Raw genomic sequence first — 15865 nt, forward strand, 5'->3', positions numbered from 1 at the left:
GAGTGGGTGGGATTATAATCTGCAGGTGACTGGAGAGTGAACCATTGTAATAGACTAGTTAATTTGAGTGCACAAATGTTGCAAAAAATAACTAGTTTGACTGTGAGGGACGTGAGATTTCCTACGTCTTTGGAGCAGCACGGCTCAGATGCGATGGTGAGAAGTTTATACACAAACATCGAGCAGATTAGGTTCAGATGCAGTTAAAGACCAGGCCTTTGTGCGCTGTTTTCTGTCCACGCCACAGCACACGGACCCGGATTACTCGGCCGCTTACGTGGTTCTGGACACGGACAGTGGGCTGAAAGGTTTCGGGCTCACCTTCACTTTAGGAAAAGGAACAGAGATTGGTAAATCTTGAAGCAGTTCTGGAGACTGTCACGGCGTGGTGTGTTGCACGTGACCAGAGCTTTAACTTAGTGGTGCATTCAAGTTCTTATCGGAAGCTCGGATTTTTAATCTTCTTTGGATTTTAGCAAGATTGACAGATCGTGCTGATTGGTGGGCAGAGGCTAGAGTAAACATCACATTTATAAACATATAAACATACATTGACAATATGTAAAAGTAATAGCGAAAAACAAGAATAATATATAACATATAAGATACAAATAAGAATTTTCAAAAGTCTGATCTAACTGTTTTTTATGTAACATCTTTTTTATTGGTGACATTTAAACTGAAATAATTTATGCACCGATTCTGAAATAACATAGGAAACGTATACAAAAGTATTTTGGCAATTAAAGTTGACAAAGATTTTTTTTTTTGAAAGCCTTAAATCAACCTTTTCATTGAAATAAAATATTTTCATTTTAGAAAAACAAAAAAAAAACCCTGATATTTAATTTGAGTTATCAGAGAAGAAAAATCCCACAAAATCACTGATGAAACAATTGGATTAGTAACCTTAACAACTCCTTTAAAATAAGTTAAGAAACTTTATAAAGTTTCTCACTTAAGTTAGTTTTTGTTTGTATCTTCTGTCTAGAAATCCCCAATTCTCCCTGTCCTTGTGAAACAAAAAGCTGGTGAAGCCACAATTATTTGTACCAGTGGCAGATTTTGAGTTAATGTATTGTTTTCAGCTGCAATTTGTTTCCGACTGAAAATTTTGCTGTGGTCCAGGTAGAATCTCGGCTTGAACCAGAAAGAGAATGTATCAGGTAAGACAAAGATCAGGATAATGTTTCAGAAGCCATCCAATCTCAAATACCTGGAGGTCATCACCAAGTAATATATAATGGAAAACTTCAAATTTGATTATTGTTATTCAATATTATTTGTCACTGTTATTAAGAAGTTTAAATAATGCTTTAATTGATGGAAGACATAATTTTCTGGCTTTAAAAATCTAATTTATTGACAGGTTCTAGAAAGGTGTGTTTCTGGCATTACTGCAAGAAAGCTTTTCTGTTGTCCTGTCAAAGCCAACAGTGCCACCTTGTGGTCAGTCCGTCCATTTGTTAGATCTCGGTTGGATTAAACATTCAAATGTGCTGTGCAGAATGTAGTAGCCTTTATGCATACTTTTATGCTTCCTAACGCAATATTTTTCCATTTGAACTCCTGTAGTGGTGCATGCCGTCCAGGCTCTAGCAGGACTAGTTGTTGGGAAATCTTTGCACGACATTGTGAGCAACTTTCGGGGGTTTTACCGGCTGCTGACGAGTGATGGCCAAATGAGATGGGTAAGTTGGGGTGGATCTGAAAAGCATAAAGGCTTTTAGATTTTGAAATCTATAAAATCTAGACGATTTCATAGATTTCTTCTATGAAATCTTCTATCAGATTTCATAGAAGATTGATGCTGTAACCAAGGAGATTTTGGTACAGCTTTTCAAGAAATAGTTTATTGATTTCTCAGTTCATTGACTCCAATCAAATAGTAAAACTTTATGTTTATTACACAGAGAGTGAGTGTGACATGGAGCCAACTGGCCTGAGCAGGTTTCATTTGAACTCTTTAAAAGTCTGGGAAGAAATCAAGCACAAAAAATAACTGGGTTATACAGACTTTTTTTCCCCCCATTCTTTAAAGACAAGATCGAATAATAAATGCAGCTAATTTTACATATGCTTGTATTTATTGTATTTATTTTAATCAATTTTTAATTCCAGATTTGCTGAATGTTTGGTACTAAACAAAATATCTAGTTTGTAAGCTAAATATGTATTTAGGCTTTTCTTTATTCACATCTGCTGTAAAACCTAAACAACAACCTATTAGAGAAAAAAAATATAAAGTATTGCTTTCATTAAAGCATCCGCAATACCTTATCTTGGCTGGTGTAGCTGGGTCCAGAGAAAGGAGTGATCCACTTGGCCACTGCTGCTGTCCTGAATGCTGTTTGGGACCTGTGGGCTCGGGTGGAGGGCAAGGTGGGACTTTCATATCAGGCTTTCATGATAACATTCACAGTTTGTCAACGAGGCTCAAGATTCACAGCCTACTGTCGCTATTTCCGTGTAGCCTCTGTGGAAGCTGCTGGTCGACATGGTGAGTGTGAGATAAATTAGATTCGCGTTCAGGATGTGATCACCGGGGACAGATATTGTGTCATGTGTCGATTCAGGATCCGAAACAGATCATCTCCTGCATTGACTTCAGATACATCACCGATGTCCTGACAGAAGAGGAAGCTCTTGGTAAGACGCGTTAGAGGACTACTTGGCCTTTTGGTCAGAGCTTTTCATCCATTCGTATACATGAATCTGCATTGATCTGGGGATTTTATAGACAAAATAAAACATTTGGATTCACAAGTTTGAATTTGCTGTAGACTTTCTCTCATTCAAACATGTAAAAAATTATACATAAAAGCTAAAGAATACAAACTTATGGCCCTTAATATCTGGCTCAATATCCAATAGAAAGTTTCAGAGAGATAAAACAACCTCCAGTGTAATCCTGTTGGATGTTTGACCACACTTCTTACTAAATTTATATTTATTGATTGGTTTCTTGTTCAGACCTTGCCTTAAAACCTAAGCCACATATCTTCAATGTAGTGGGGGTTTGAACTTTCCAGAATAGTAATGTCTACCTGCTTTATCTACTCAAAAATTCATTTTTGATGTCTGGAACAATGTCTTGTTGGAGCACCTAGTTGTGTCCAATTTCCAATTAGTGAGCTGTGGATTTGGGGTGAAATTGAATAAACTGTCCTTGATTTTCATTATTTTACTCACTGGTTGCAATCCACTTGGACATCTGGCAGAAAAACAGCAAAGCCTTGCTGGATTCCTTTCACTCTGAGGGTGATTATTTGGGTCAGAGGGTTGATGATGTCAACATAGCCGCATGGTCCCATAGGACTACAGTCCTAAACATGCATCAAAATTAGAGTAGAGATGGACAAATCAGCTAAAATGAATTCCCTTGGCTTCCAAAAAGCCTCACCCAAAGTCCTTTGTTCATAATTTTAAATTCTCGCTTGTGCACCCTCTTGTTTTTAAGTTGTTTTATGCTGTAAAATTAGTCCAACCTCAGAAAAAAAAAAATGGTTCAAATGTGCCCTTAAAATGTCTAAGTCATTATATCTGTTAATGAGAGGCAGTAAACTCTTCACTGCTTTTCTTAATGAGACTAGTTGGCTTTATTTGCTCCCTTTTGCTTTTTCAGGCATACTTGTGAATGCAAAGGAGGGAAAGCAGCAGAGAGGTGAGCAAACAGAAGAGCCATTAATTTCACCCCTAAATTGGATTTCACTTGAAAAACCTCTTTTGGCTATAACTCAAGCACTTTTAGTTAACATAAATATCTTCACTAAGATCTGTTGTGGGTAATACTCTTTAACTGTAATGACTTTTCTCACCTGTTAGAGGACCTTATGTTGAACCAGGGTTATCCTGCCTACACCACCTCCTGTGCGTGGCTGGGATACTCAGACCAACAGCTCAAACAGGTGGACTGCACAACAACCTGCTGAGTCTCCACACATTGGAGTGTTTCGTTTATATGTTTTAATGATGTTGTTTCTCCAGCTTTGCACGGATGCTCTTCAACACGGTTGGACCCGGTTTAAGGTGAAAGTTGGAGCTGACCTAGAGGACGATATCCGGAGGTGTCGCCTCATCAGGCAGATGATTGGGCCTAGTAACACATTGGTAAGGTTATTTAGTTCTTTATTTATTTTTCCCTTTTAAGCATGCAGTGAAGTGTTTTTGTTGAATTTCGAAATATGTTTGTGTTAGATGATTGATGCCAACCAGAGATGGGACATAGCCGAGGCCATCAGCTGGGTGACCAGACTGGCAGAGGTCAAACCTCTGTGGATCGAGGAGCCCACTTCTCCGGATGACATCCTGGGTCATGCTGCTATTTCTAAGGTGAGAGGAATGTTCATAAATATATATTTAACAGCACGTTAAACCAGATTTTTGGTGTATTGTTTTTAATTGTAGTGTGTTTCTCTAAGCTTATTTCAGAACTTTTTTGTTGTTATTTTTTCAAGAGCTTTTAACTTGCTTGTGGTTTAGTTACATCTGGAATGCTTTGAAATGCAATATCAGCATAGGCCCCGTACTTCTAGAAAGGTTTGAATTTGGCCTTTTTTTGGGTCAATTTAAGGACTGCACATTTAGACAAATCACTAAAAATAATTAAAAAAATTAATAAATATGAACAAATGTGATATAAATTAATAAATTTTTTAAATACAAGAATTTACAAATAACATTATGAAGACCTAGTATCTAGGTCAGAATTTTAACATGTTTTTTTTTATTTTTTATTAATGCCTCTTTGATCATAAATGAATAATCTCTACAATTCTTTTCTCAGGCTTTAGCTCCACTTGGGATTGGAGTAGCTTCAGGCGAGCAGGTTGGAGTTCAAGCATTTTCTATGCACTTAAAATAAGGTTAAGCAGCTAGATTTGTTTGTCAGTATAACAATTTTGGTTTTTATTCTGCAGTGTCACAACAGAGTGATGTTCAAGCAGTTCCTGCAAGCTTCAGCGCTGCAGTTTGTTCAAATAGACAGCTGCCGGTTGGGCAGCGTCAATGAAAACCTGGCTGTGCTGCTGATGGCCCACAAGTTCAAAGGTAAAAAGCAGGACAACTGTCTTCAGTCATGTATCATTCAGAGACCCATGCTCTGGAAAAATTTAGTCAGCTTATTTATGTGGCGCCACTTCACAATAAATCACAGCAAGGTAATTTACAACACAAACACACCCAAAAAAACTCATTAACTCATACAGTGAAATTATTTTTACTGCAGCCCAGTTATATTTGGATTGAAATACACACAATCCAGTTCAGTTAAAATTCAACTCAACAGCCAAGTTCAGTTGGTAATTCATTGCAACTGGCAAGTCTCAAGTAGCAATTTGTTGATTTGTGGCATCAAATGAGAGACGGACATCTCCAGCAGAACCGGCTTGGTATGAGTACCCATCTGCAGTGACAGACTGGTGCTTAAGAGAACAGGAAGCAGACAGTGGAAAAGATGGAGGCAGTAATCAAAGAGTTCTTTCTGTAGGAAGCAAAAGCAGCAGCAGTTACTCTGCGAACGAGTTTGTCTAGGTAAACACAGAATCACCAAGCCTGACTTGCTTTCCATGGCAAAAAGTGCTATGGAAAGTACACAAAGTTAATTTCAACAAGGAAAACTTTAAATGGGAGAGAAAAACAATGAGGGCACAAAGTCACAACTAAGGAGCATTGAGGTGGGTCATTTCCAATAAATTAGAACACGATGAGGCTCATTTATCACATAAAAAGATTTAAACTAATTTTTGCAAATTGACAAGTATTAATTATGCTTTTAGTACCTTTTTCAAAAGGCTACATTTCTGCAGAAGTTTATTAGAGTCAAAGAGCTTAATCATTCTTGTTTTGTACAAACTGATAATTACACTGTGTACACATGATCATTTAATCTAGATGGTGGCCTTTTGAACCACTATGTCCAAAAGGCCACCTGAATAATTTTACAATGTTACTGAATAACAAAGTTAAGACTATCAATTGTACAACTGAGTTTTATCACATATTGAGTACCAAATATAAACATTAAACCCTGCTCCAGTTTCTTTATATCAGTGGATCCATCATGTTTTTAAATAGTATTGTGCAACTGTTTGTTTTTTCAGTGCCTGTGTGTCCTCATGCTGGAGGAGTCGGTCTGTGTGAACTGGTTCAGCACCTCATCCTGTTTGATTACATCTGTGTGTCGGCGGATCTCAGTGGCCGGTGAGAGGTGTTTTAATTACGACTGCCATGAATACCGGTACTGTCTGAACAACCTGTGGTGCCTTTGCAGAATGTGTGAATATGTTGACCATCTCCATGAACACTTCGCCAGTCCTGTGGTCATACAAAACGCCCACTATCTAACCCCGAAGGTAAAGAAATCACAACAAAACTCACCGTTTCATATTTGACACAAAGATGAAACTATGGTCAAGTGCTGTCTTTAGTATAGTTTATTTTGTTTATGTGACGGACCAAGACAATGATCTGCAAATTTGAAAACTGGAAAGAAAAATGTGGCAAGGTATACAAAACAATTTACAGGTAAAAAACTGGCATATAATGGTTGTCAGCCCCCTTTAGTCTAAATACAACACAACCAAATGCCTTCTCAATTCACCTCATAGCATATATTTGTGTTAAGATGTCCCAGTCAAAGTCCTGACCTAAATCTAATTAATCTATCCAGTCTGACTGAACTGGAGCTATTTTGCTAAGAATTGTTAAAAATTTCTGTCAGGCAGTGCCACAGCCAGACCTGCAGGTGTAAACACAGCAAAAGGTGGTTCTACAAAGCATCGACTCTGGGTGGCTGAATACCAAGACACAACTCTTTCAATATTATTTTCCGGTCTCGTCCATCACTTAAAATAGATTTAGGCAGGTAGTTGTAAATAGACTAAATGTGTGGAAAGGTGAATACTTTTACAAGGCACTGAATGTGTGTGGTGCTTGTTGGTTTTAGGATCCAGGCTATTCCTGTGAGATGCTGGAGTCATCAGTGAAGAGACACGAGTACCCGGATGGAGATGTTTGGAAAATACAAATCAACAAATAAGGACTTTATTGTCAACATTTCACTGTTAAATACTCACTGTAAATCATTTCTCTCAAATCACCAAAGCTTTGTCAAACGTAGAATTTGGAAGGTTCTTGTGATTCGTTTGTTTCGAATCAGATTGATCACAAAGTTGTTTTTTTTTACAGAAAATTTATCCAGATAATTTATCAGTTAAAATACAGGAAAGAAAAAAATTTGTCAAGCGCCAACAAACAGTAGAAAACTTCTTCTGGAGCAAAAGATCCATTTTCCCACTAAATTAGGCAAAACAAAGCCTCGTGTGAACTACAGTCTTTCAAGTTGAAAAGGCACACAGCCAATTTCAGGTCTCACACGGCCATCTGCATCTTTATGGTGGGGTGTGGGTTGTAGCCACAGATCTCAAAGTCCTCTGCCTGGAAGTCATTGATGCTTTCCACTTTTCTCTTGATTTTTAGTGTTGGAAAAGGGCGAATCTCCCTCTGGATCTGCACATTTTAACAGATCGCATGAATCAGAAATCAAACCCAACTACAGAAATGTTTTAGCTGAACTGATCGATCTAACCCACCTGCACTTTCAGAGGCTCAACGTGATTGAGGTAGACGTGAGCATCTCCCAGAGTGTGGACAAAGTCGCCGGGCTGCAAGGGACGAGATGCGAGACGTTGGACAACACGTCTGTAGATTAAACAGAAATGAGGCTTGTGCAGGGCTCGTACCTTGAGTCCTGTAATGTGTGCAATCATGTAGGTGAGAAGTGCATAGCTGGCGATGTTGAAAGGCACCCCCAGGCCCATGTCGGCGGAGCGCTGGTACAGCTGACAGGACAGCTCCCCGTCGCAGACGTAGAACTGACAGAGGGCGTGGCAGGGAGGCAGCGCCATTATGGGGAGGTCTGCAGACACCGAGGATGTTCAAATCAGAAAACAAACAAACAAACAACAGAAAAATAAACAAGAACTGTAACCTCGACTTACCTTTGGGGTTCCAGGCACACATGATGATCCGTCGATCTTCCGGGTTTTTCCTGATGGTGTCAATGATGTTTTGCAGCTGGTCGACACCTTGTCCTGTGTAATCTGTTGAAAGAGCGGGAGAATCAACACATTTAGATGAATGAAAGGCAGACTAAAAGCTGTAACTAAAAAAGAACCCTTAGCAGATATACTGTAGTTTTTAAGGTTAATTCAAGGCATACAGTAGCAGTAGGTATTTTGAAAAAGGGATATTTTCAGACAGTTCATGGACTTAATTAGTTATTTTACATTTATGTTTCATTTAAATAAACAAGTGTGTATTGGTTGGCTTATAATAGGTATCTAATATAACAAAAACTAAAGGAGTTCAGCTCTCTGCAGTGTACCATAACAGCTGCAAGTTCTGTTTTTCGTAGACTGTTTTGATAACAAATTAGATCAAATATGTTGTTAAAGTTGAGAAAATGTATTCTAATTTAAAAAAGACCATTGTAAAAGTGGACTTTATGGGTCAAACATTAAATATCCCACAGAAGATATTCTAATAGCTTTGCTTTTTACAACAGTGCAGTACCTGTGTGCATGTCCTTGTACTCTGCACCAAAGTGCCTCCATTGGAAACCATACACAGGCCCCAGGTCCCCCTCCTCCCTCTCTGTGAAGCCCAGGTTGTCCAGGAAGTCACGGGACCCGTTGGCGTCCCAGATCTTCACTCCTTTCTCCGACAGCTCCTTGGCATTTGTTGATCCCTGCAGCATATAAAACAAATGCAACAGCCTCGTTAGCCCTGGTGAAACATAGAAAATGAAGAATCAAGTGGAGATTTCCCATCATCTTCACCTTAATAAACCACAGCAACTCCTCCAGGATGCCTTTCCAGAAAACTCTCTTAGTTGTCAACAAGGGGAACTGGTCTGCAAAGAAAACAAAAACAAAAAAGATTAACTGCTAATAATGCAAATGCTCAATTTCGCAATTCTAAGATTTTTTGCAATTCATACCTCTGGTTGACCTAAGGAAGCTCTAGTGTTTTGAAAAAAATTCAAATAAAAAATCTTCACACACCTTTGAATTTTCCTGACTTCATTACATCATAAACAAAATATTGTTTGGGGATTTTTTTTTTCAAGCCCAGCCAGCCTAGACAAAGTACATGTCTGGACTTTGACTAGGCCAAGTGTGCCCAAAAACATAAAAGTCACATTTAGGTATGTAGAGCACAGCTTTGTCATTTCAAGTCTGTAACAGCCTCGCCTTGGTTATCTTCCCTTTTAGGAAAACTAAACTAAAATCACCAGAGTTCAATGTCCTAGTCCCTTTTTCTTCTAAATCTAAGATCTTCGTAACTCAAACCATTTCATACTCTTGCCATCTCTGTAGATGTACTGCATTTTCGTTCGATCATTCATTCATTCATTACACGACTATGTTTGGACACGCATAGGCTAAAGCTGGTCTGTACCTCGTAGGTTGTATCGGACTTGAGCTCCGAACAAAGACAGGACTCCTGTCCCGGTTCGGTCTCCCTTCCTGCAGCCGTGCTCCATGATGTACTCTGCTAGACTCAAATATCCGCGTTCATCGCACAGAAAGCCGAACTTCTTCTCCTCCTTCTCCATTGCTGGCTTCTCGTCCGTCCAAGAGGCGGCATCTCTGCGCACCTCCTCGGTGTGTATATCAGAGGTTGCAGGCATATTACCAGATAAAATATTGAGGTTGCTTCGGTAAAGGAGCAGAGTCCGAGTCCCCTCAGTTAATCAAGACAGTCACGAACCCGGGTGTCTGTATTTCCCGGGCAAAATGTCCCGGGCAATACAGGGCTTCCTATTGGCCCGACAAGAAGGGGAGGAGCCACAGACGGGAGGTAGCGTTCCCCCCCTGAGGCTTTACCTGTTTTGGCTGGGTGAGAAAAGGCAATTTCCTTTACCTCCCACATCTCTCCCGCCACCCATAACCTTTATAAAAAAAAAAAAAAAAAAGAAATCACTAGAGAAAACAAACTTTTGCTATGTTTTAGTATTTTTTGCCTTAGACAATATTATGAATATATTATTACAGAATGACACTTCACACTACACATTATTTAATAATCAACAAGTTATCTACACTGCATTTGCGTGGAACTCTATAAAAACAAATCAAAAATGGAAGCTGTATGATGCTCAATAGTGAAAAACGGTGGTATCCAAGTCCAGTTCTGGAATGCTACTAATCACGCACCATGCTCCATACAACCTAAATACAGTTAGATTTTATTTTTATTTTATTTTTTAACTTGCATAAAAGTTGATGACTCAAGGTGTGATTCTTCAGCTTCTTTATTTTCATTATGTCATTGTTGAGGATTATGCTGATGATAAGTTTGGCTCATTAAGAAGGAAAAATAGTTATCAGTGCATACTGTAAAGCAATTCAAAATCTATCAATGAAAAGCCAAGAAGCTGAAAAGCTATCCCAATTTGTTTTAGTGACATAAACTTCAAATTATAGAAGATGAGTGGACTGGACTGCAGATTTGTTTCAACTTCAGAGGAATTTGTTCAGAAATGGAGGTGGTCAGTTCATTCCTGTAAGTAGAAAAAAAAACAAACATTTTTGATTTCTGTTCAATGTGACTGATACAAAAATCCATTTAGCATTAAAGTATCTAAAATACTAAGAGGTTTTAATCGCACGGTTTTAATTTTGATTTAAGGGGTTTCTAAGGTGACACACGGTGCATCATGGGAATTAAGAAGAACATTTACCACTTATTTGCTGCTTATAAAGTGTCAGAGCATGGTCAGCGATATATTCCATGAAAGCAGGATCCTCTACCATTAGATCTGCAGGGACTGATACAGTTAGAGGAGCTGAATCCAATATGGACACAACCACACTGCTATCATCTCCGGGGCTGTTAGTCCTTAGTTGTTGCTGCAGATTCACCTGAAAAATAATCAGAGTAGAACTGCATCATCTCACTATTTAAATAAAAACAGCTTATTTAGGTTTCTGTTAATAAAGAGACTATGTATTATTAATAATTTTTAAACTGTTTCATTGCAAAAACATCGGATACTGAATTAGCTTGATTATATTCACTCTTTACAGATGGCAAATCTCTCCAGAATTAATGTTGTGATCCAAAAAGAGAGAATGAAAAGCAATACTTTTCTCCAGACGTACTGCGATCACCCTGAAGATGCTGCTCTGAGGAGCTGAGACATTGGCCACCCAGCTGATCCAGCCATGCTTGTCTCTGGTGTCCCCAAGCCACCGCTGTGTGAACGCTGTGTGTCTGCGGACGAGCTGCAGTCTGTCATCATACTGAAGACGAGAGGCGTTCAGCAGGGTGTGCATCTCTTCCATCTCAGAGTGCAGCTGCTGCAATCGGGGACACTCTGTGAGCAGAAACGTTAATAGAAGGATAAAATCGAGGTAAAAAACAAACTTTATTATGAAATCCTATGGGTCATAATGTTCAAAACGTCTCTGGGATCTTTTTAGTCCATCATATTTATACCATTGCGGACTATTGTGTATTTTTTCTTATGAAATTGGACTGAGGTTGTGCTGTTGTGATTAAAACTTAACAACGCCCACAGATGTTGTGCAAAAATGATCATTTTTACGATAAAAAACACAATTCAAGCAATATAATAAAAACTGCATAAAGTTTTTAGCAAACTTATTTAAGTTTTTTTGCAGCTCAAGCCCAGCAGCATCATGGAACCTACACTTTCCTTCAATGTTCTTTTTTTTCTTTCCTTTTGCACAAATTTTACCATTTATATGTAAATGAAATACAAACCTGACAGAGAACCAACTCACAGGAAGCACAAAGCTGTAGGAGACAATTTTTGTTTTCATTTCCTTTTAAACTTCTTGAAAACCATTTGTCATTTCTTTTCACTTTATGCTCTGCTTTCTGTTAACCCACCACTTAAAAATTTAATATAATACAGAGTACTTTTATTGTAACATGAGAAATGTTACAATAAAGGGGCAGCTGAATGAGCCTCTACATCAAAAAGTTAGCATAACTCTTTTCATCATGGTTTTTGTTACATCCTCTACAGTGAAAGAAAGCAGTACAATTTTAATTAGTTTAGTTAAATCGATTTATTAAGCCAACAAAGGGCTGGGAAATAGCTCTTTATTTACCTTTTATTAGATTGTTTCCGCAAGTCTCACACAGGTTTTGGAGCTGCCAACATTGTGATGTCTGTCTGCGGAGCGTTCGGCACAGATACCCATTTGGATGCTGTCCAAACGAAGAAAGCGATTCTGCATCTTTGGACATTAGTAAGGAATTTGTAATTTCTTCTCACATAAAATAGATAAAGATATAGTGCATCAGGATGCGTCAGATACCTCTGTTTGAGTGGTGAAAATATTCATCAGCTTCTTGAATCTCTTCGAATACATCCTCCACCGTAGAACTCAATTCCTCCAGCAGATCTTTCCCAAACGCAAATGCTGAGTAAAAGATGTGATCCAAACCCCAACTTTTTAAAAGTCTATCATCAGATTCATCTGGGGATGCAGACATAGATCCCGACTGGAGCTCTGAGGTTAAGGCTTCGAGAAGGGAGGGTCCTAGCACATGGTGCAAACTATTCATCAGACTGATGCTGTTGTTGTACAAGTCACTGATGTTCGACAGCAGCTGAGTGAACGCAGCATCAGCCTGAAGAAGCTCCACGTTTGTTTCATCCTCTTTAATCTGGCTCTCGGATGAACCAGATTTAAGTTTATCTGAGTTCATGTCTGTGGCCTCAACCTGGGAGGCCATTTTCCTAAAAAATTCCTCAACCTGTAAATAAAGAGAAATTTTTCAGGTCAGCACCTGTTATGCATCATTGTCACTTTCAGACAGTCTATTTTAAAAGGGAAGTCAAACCTTAAAAACAAAGGAAGCGTAGCCACGGCGACATGTAGAGGTAAAGAAGGCCTTGCAAGAATCCTCCAGACAAGACCGGCACTCCCCAAAGATAGACTTAGCTAAATCTCGACACTGCCACTCGGCCTCCTCGAGTTTCTGCTCCGCTTCTCTGGCCAGCTGCATGGCCCCCTAAAACAACCCCCAACAGACACCACTTAACAAGCCAGAAGTTTGGCATGCAGCCAAGCCTGTTCTTCTAAAAAGAACAGAAAACATATAAATCTGTAGACGGTTCATTTATCTTATGCAAGCTGTGCTCCCACATTCATGATTCTCTGATTGCTTTGTGGTTTCTCTGTGGCTCTGCTGTTTAGGAGGCAGAAAATAATAATTGTCTTTGATAAGAAACAAAAAGACAAGCATAAAGCTGTACTGCTCTTTCTCTGTCAAAGTTTTCAAGATACAAATGATAATTTTTATTATGAGTGCATGCATCAGAAATAGAGGAGGATAAGGGACACTAAAAAAATGAGAGGATTCCAACTTTAATCTCAGAATTATAACTTAAATCTCAGAATTATAATTTTTCTTTTTTTGGAAACTTTAAATCTGACATCTTCCATGTTCCAATACACAGGAAGGTGAAACTGTCCTGCTGTAATATGTTTAACCTTCCTGTTAGCTGCTGAAGGCAGCGGGCTGACTTGTCTCTTTAACGTTTGCTCTCTGTGACCAATAACTATTTTTTGTGAAATAACTAAAACTGCAAAAGTACTGAATGGTAAGTAAAGAAAATTACCTGCACCTGGTGAAGACAAACTTTCTATTGTAACATTCTGGATGAACAGACAACATGCCAAAATACAGATTTTCTTTAAATGGCCACTAAGAGATTTTGTGCTTGCTCTTGTTTCTTTTTAGACACATTGCTGAAATAGAAAATAGATTAGATAGACTACTTTAAGTCTTCTTCCTATAGGAATGATTTTCTCACTGTATGATGCATTCAATGATCATTAAAAAGAATTGATTCTTTAGTTTCCAACCTATGATCAGAAGCTAGTCCTTCTGTCCACTAATAACATGCACAACTATTATTAAATTACAAAAGTAATAAAAAAAATAGCACACCCTTTTTTTGTCTCCACTGTGCCTCACTTCCTCCATCAGGTATTTGTGCTTCTCTTCTTCTTTCTCCATTTTTTCTTTTACTTGTTTCACTCTGAGTAGAGTTTCCTTTATCTCCTCATTCACATACTTCTCGCCGGCTGCAGACAGATCTGCACAAATCAGAGAAGCAATCAAGTTTTCCTTGATTTTCTTTCCCTTTTCACAATCAGATTATGTGCTGAAAGTGGAAGACCTTACTTGCCAGGATGTCTTCATTTAGTGAAGGAGAATTAGCGGAACACAGGCAAATGTTAGTGATGCACAGGATTTGAACTAGAAGCCTCCTCATCCTGTTTTAAAAGATCCAAACATCCATTTCTCAAACTTTTGTCTCAAAACATGAAACATTTGCAACATAGTAGGAATACATGCAACTTGTCTTACTTCATAAGTTTTCTGGAAATTTACAACATGTAACTATTAAGCACTGCTAGCTACAGAGATTCTTTCTGAGTGATTCAGGAAGAGAACACTGCAGACATTTAGGCTTTGATAATGTGTGTGAAGTTATTAAGTCAAACAATTCTGTTTCCTTTGGAGCACCTGTATATTATGAGCTGCTGCTTTTGGTACTTTACTTATTTTTCCCATTTAAATGCTACGCAAAACAGAACCAGAAACAGAGTAGACCAGAGTTTTACCTTGATGAATAATCCAGTCTCAGAATGAAAGCTGGAGGTCCTCTTGGATGGATGAGAGTGGATGAGTCTGCCTCCTGTATTCTATTTTTGTGGAGCTACTCAGCAGCACAGATCCTCTTAATGTATTAGCATTATATGTGGAGCATACCCAGAGATCAACGTAATACCGGCATTAATACACAGTTGCGAGGCTCAGTTGTTTACATGTCTGTCTCTTGCACATACCTGCCTGTAACAGACTGCAGGACCTTCCTCAGGTTAAACTTTACACTCTAATCTCCAACAGACCGACGGTAAGCCTCAACCTCCTGCAGAGACCCAGCACCTACTTCCTTTATCTCAGACAGTGGCTAAGCTCTACTTTAGAGGCCACCACATGTGCAGAAAGATGTTGATGGGAGATAAGAAAAGAACTTATTTAATTTCCAGCATAAAACATGTCTATTGTATACTCATGTTCATCAGTTGGCTAGTATTTTTCTAACTCTGATTCAGATTCTCTGATTCAAATTGCCTCTGTACACAGGCTCAAGGGAGCCCCATTCAATACTGGCATGAGACCAACAGTGTGTCCACCTAATAATCATTACAAGACCTTTAACGTGTGTGATTTCATTTCAGTTCCACCTACTCTGCCTGATTTATTTATTGCTTGTGATTTTGTCAGAAGGTGCACGAAAATCCAGATACAGATGGAGCCATGCAATCAGCCACAAGGAAAAAATGCATTCTGATCTGTGCAACATTGTGCAGCCATAACATGAAAGCCACAAGCAATATATCACACACAACCTTCCTGTGCTGCATAACAGAAATTGTTGGACTCTTAAGACCTATAAATTTTTTTCTTGGAGTATGAACCTTTTTTTTTTCCATGTGCAACCCAAAGATACTAACTGGACTGAATTTAAGGAATCTGGAGTTAAATACTTTAGAAATCCTATTTGAAAGGTGCTTTTCGGCTTCCTGTCATTCAAGCCTGCAGCATCAATTTCCCTTTCCTTCCACCAGCTCAGAAATGTAAGTTGACATACTTCTCTTCATAATATCCTCTCATGTAAGCTGCATGGTAAATGTGGAATTCCTCTTGCCGTTTTGGAGCCTTGTTTTAATCCGAATCCGCTGCTGAAAAGCTTTGACCCAGCAAATGAGATCCGAAACCCTTGAGTGAAAGCCAGCAGAAGGAA

The 15865-nt window shown here is 38.7% G+C and overlaps 3 protein-coding genes across 5 annotated transcripts; 1 reads left to right on the plus strand and 2 right to left on the minus strand.

Annotated features, from left to right (window-relative positions):
- The first annotated feature begins 3 nt into the window (after positions 1-3).
- On the plus strand, positions 4-8537 carry enosf1 (enolase superfamily member 1). 3 transcript variants are annotated; one of them, XM_044105304.1, is made up of 15 exons: positions 4-156; positions 248-350; positions 1576-1691; positions 2296-2382; positions 2474-2500; positions 2577-2649; positions 3626-3664; positions 3826-3908; positions 3988-4110; positions 4198-4332; positions 4787-4828; positions 4920-5049; positions 6102-6201; positions 6272-6353; positions 6947-8537. In XM_044105304.1, exons 1-15 carry the CDS (start codon positions 76-78, stop codon positions 7037-7039), a joined length of 1314 nt encoding a protein of 437 aa, XP_043961239.1. In that variant the 5' UTR covers positions 4-75; the 3' UTR covers positions 7040-8537. The 3 variants fall into 3 exon arrangements, with proteins under 3 accessions (XP_043961239.1, XP_043961241.1, XP_043961242.1); XM_044105306.1 differs by lacking the exon at positions 4-156 and having other exon boundaries at positions 253-1691; positions 2265-2382; positions 6947-7082; XM_044105307.1 differs by lacking the exons at positions 4-156; positions 2296-2382 and having other exon boundaries at positions 253-1691; positions 2423-2500; positions 6947-7082.
- Positions 7029-9805, minus strand: tyms (thymidylate synthetase). The gene is made up of 7 exons (XM_044105308.1): positions 9463-9805; positions 8841-8914; positions 8575-8749; positions 8001-8102; positions 7743-7918; positions 7593-7664; positions 7029-7509 (listed from the first exon to the last, which is right to left on the minus strand). The coding sequence occupies exons 1-7, from the start codon at positions 9692-9694 to the stop codon at positions 7372-7374; spliced, it is 969 nt and encodes a 322-aa protein (XP_043961243.1). The 5' UTR covers positions 9695-9805; the 3' UTR covers positions 7029-7371.
- A 601-nt stretch (positions 9806-10406) lies between these two features.
- Positions 10407-14326, minus strand: LOC122824531 (clusterin-like protein 1). The gene is made up of 8 exons (XM_044105303.1): positions 14236-14326; positions 13999-14147; positions 12886-13056; positions 12357-12798; positions 12147-12275; positions 11169-11383; positions 10748-10928; positions 10407-10567 (listed from the first exon to the last, which is right to left on the minus strand). Exons 1-8 carry the CDS (start codon positions 14324-14326, stop codon positions 10557-10559), a joined length of 1389 nt encoding a protein of 462 aa, XP_043961238.1. The 3' UTR covers positions 10407-10556.
- Between the last annotated feature and the right edge of the window lie 1539 nt (positions 14327-15865).

The sequence above is a fragment of the Gambusia affinis genome, linkage group LG21 (assembly GCF_019740435.1).
Source record: "Gambusia affinis linkage group LG21, SWU_Gaff_1.0, whole genome shotgun sequence".
Taxonomy (NCBI): Eukaryota; Metazoa; Chordata; class Actinopteri; order Cyprinodontiformes; family Poeciliidae; genus Gambusia; species Gambusia affinis.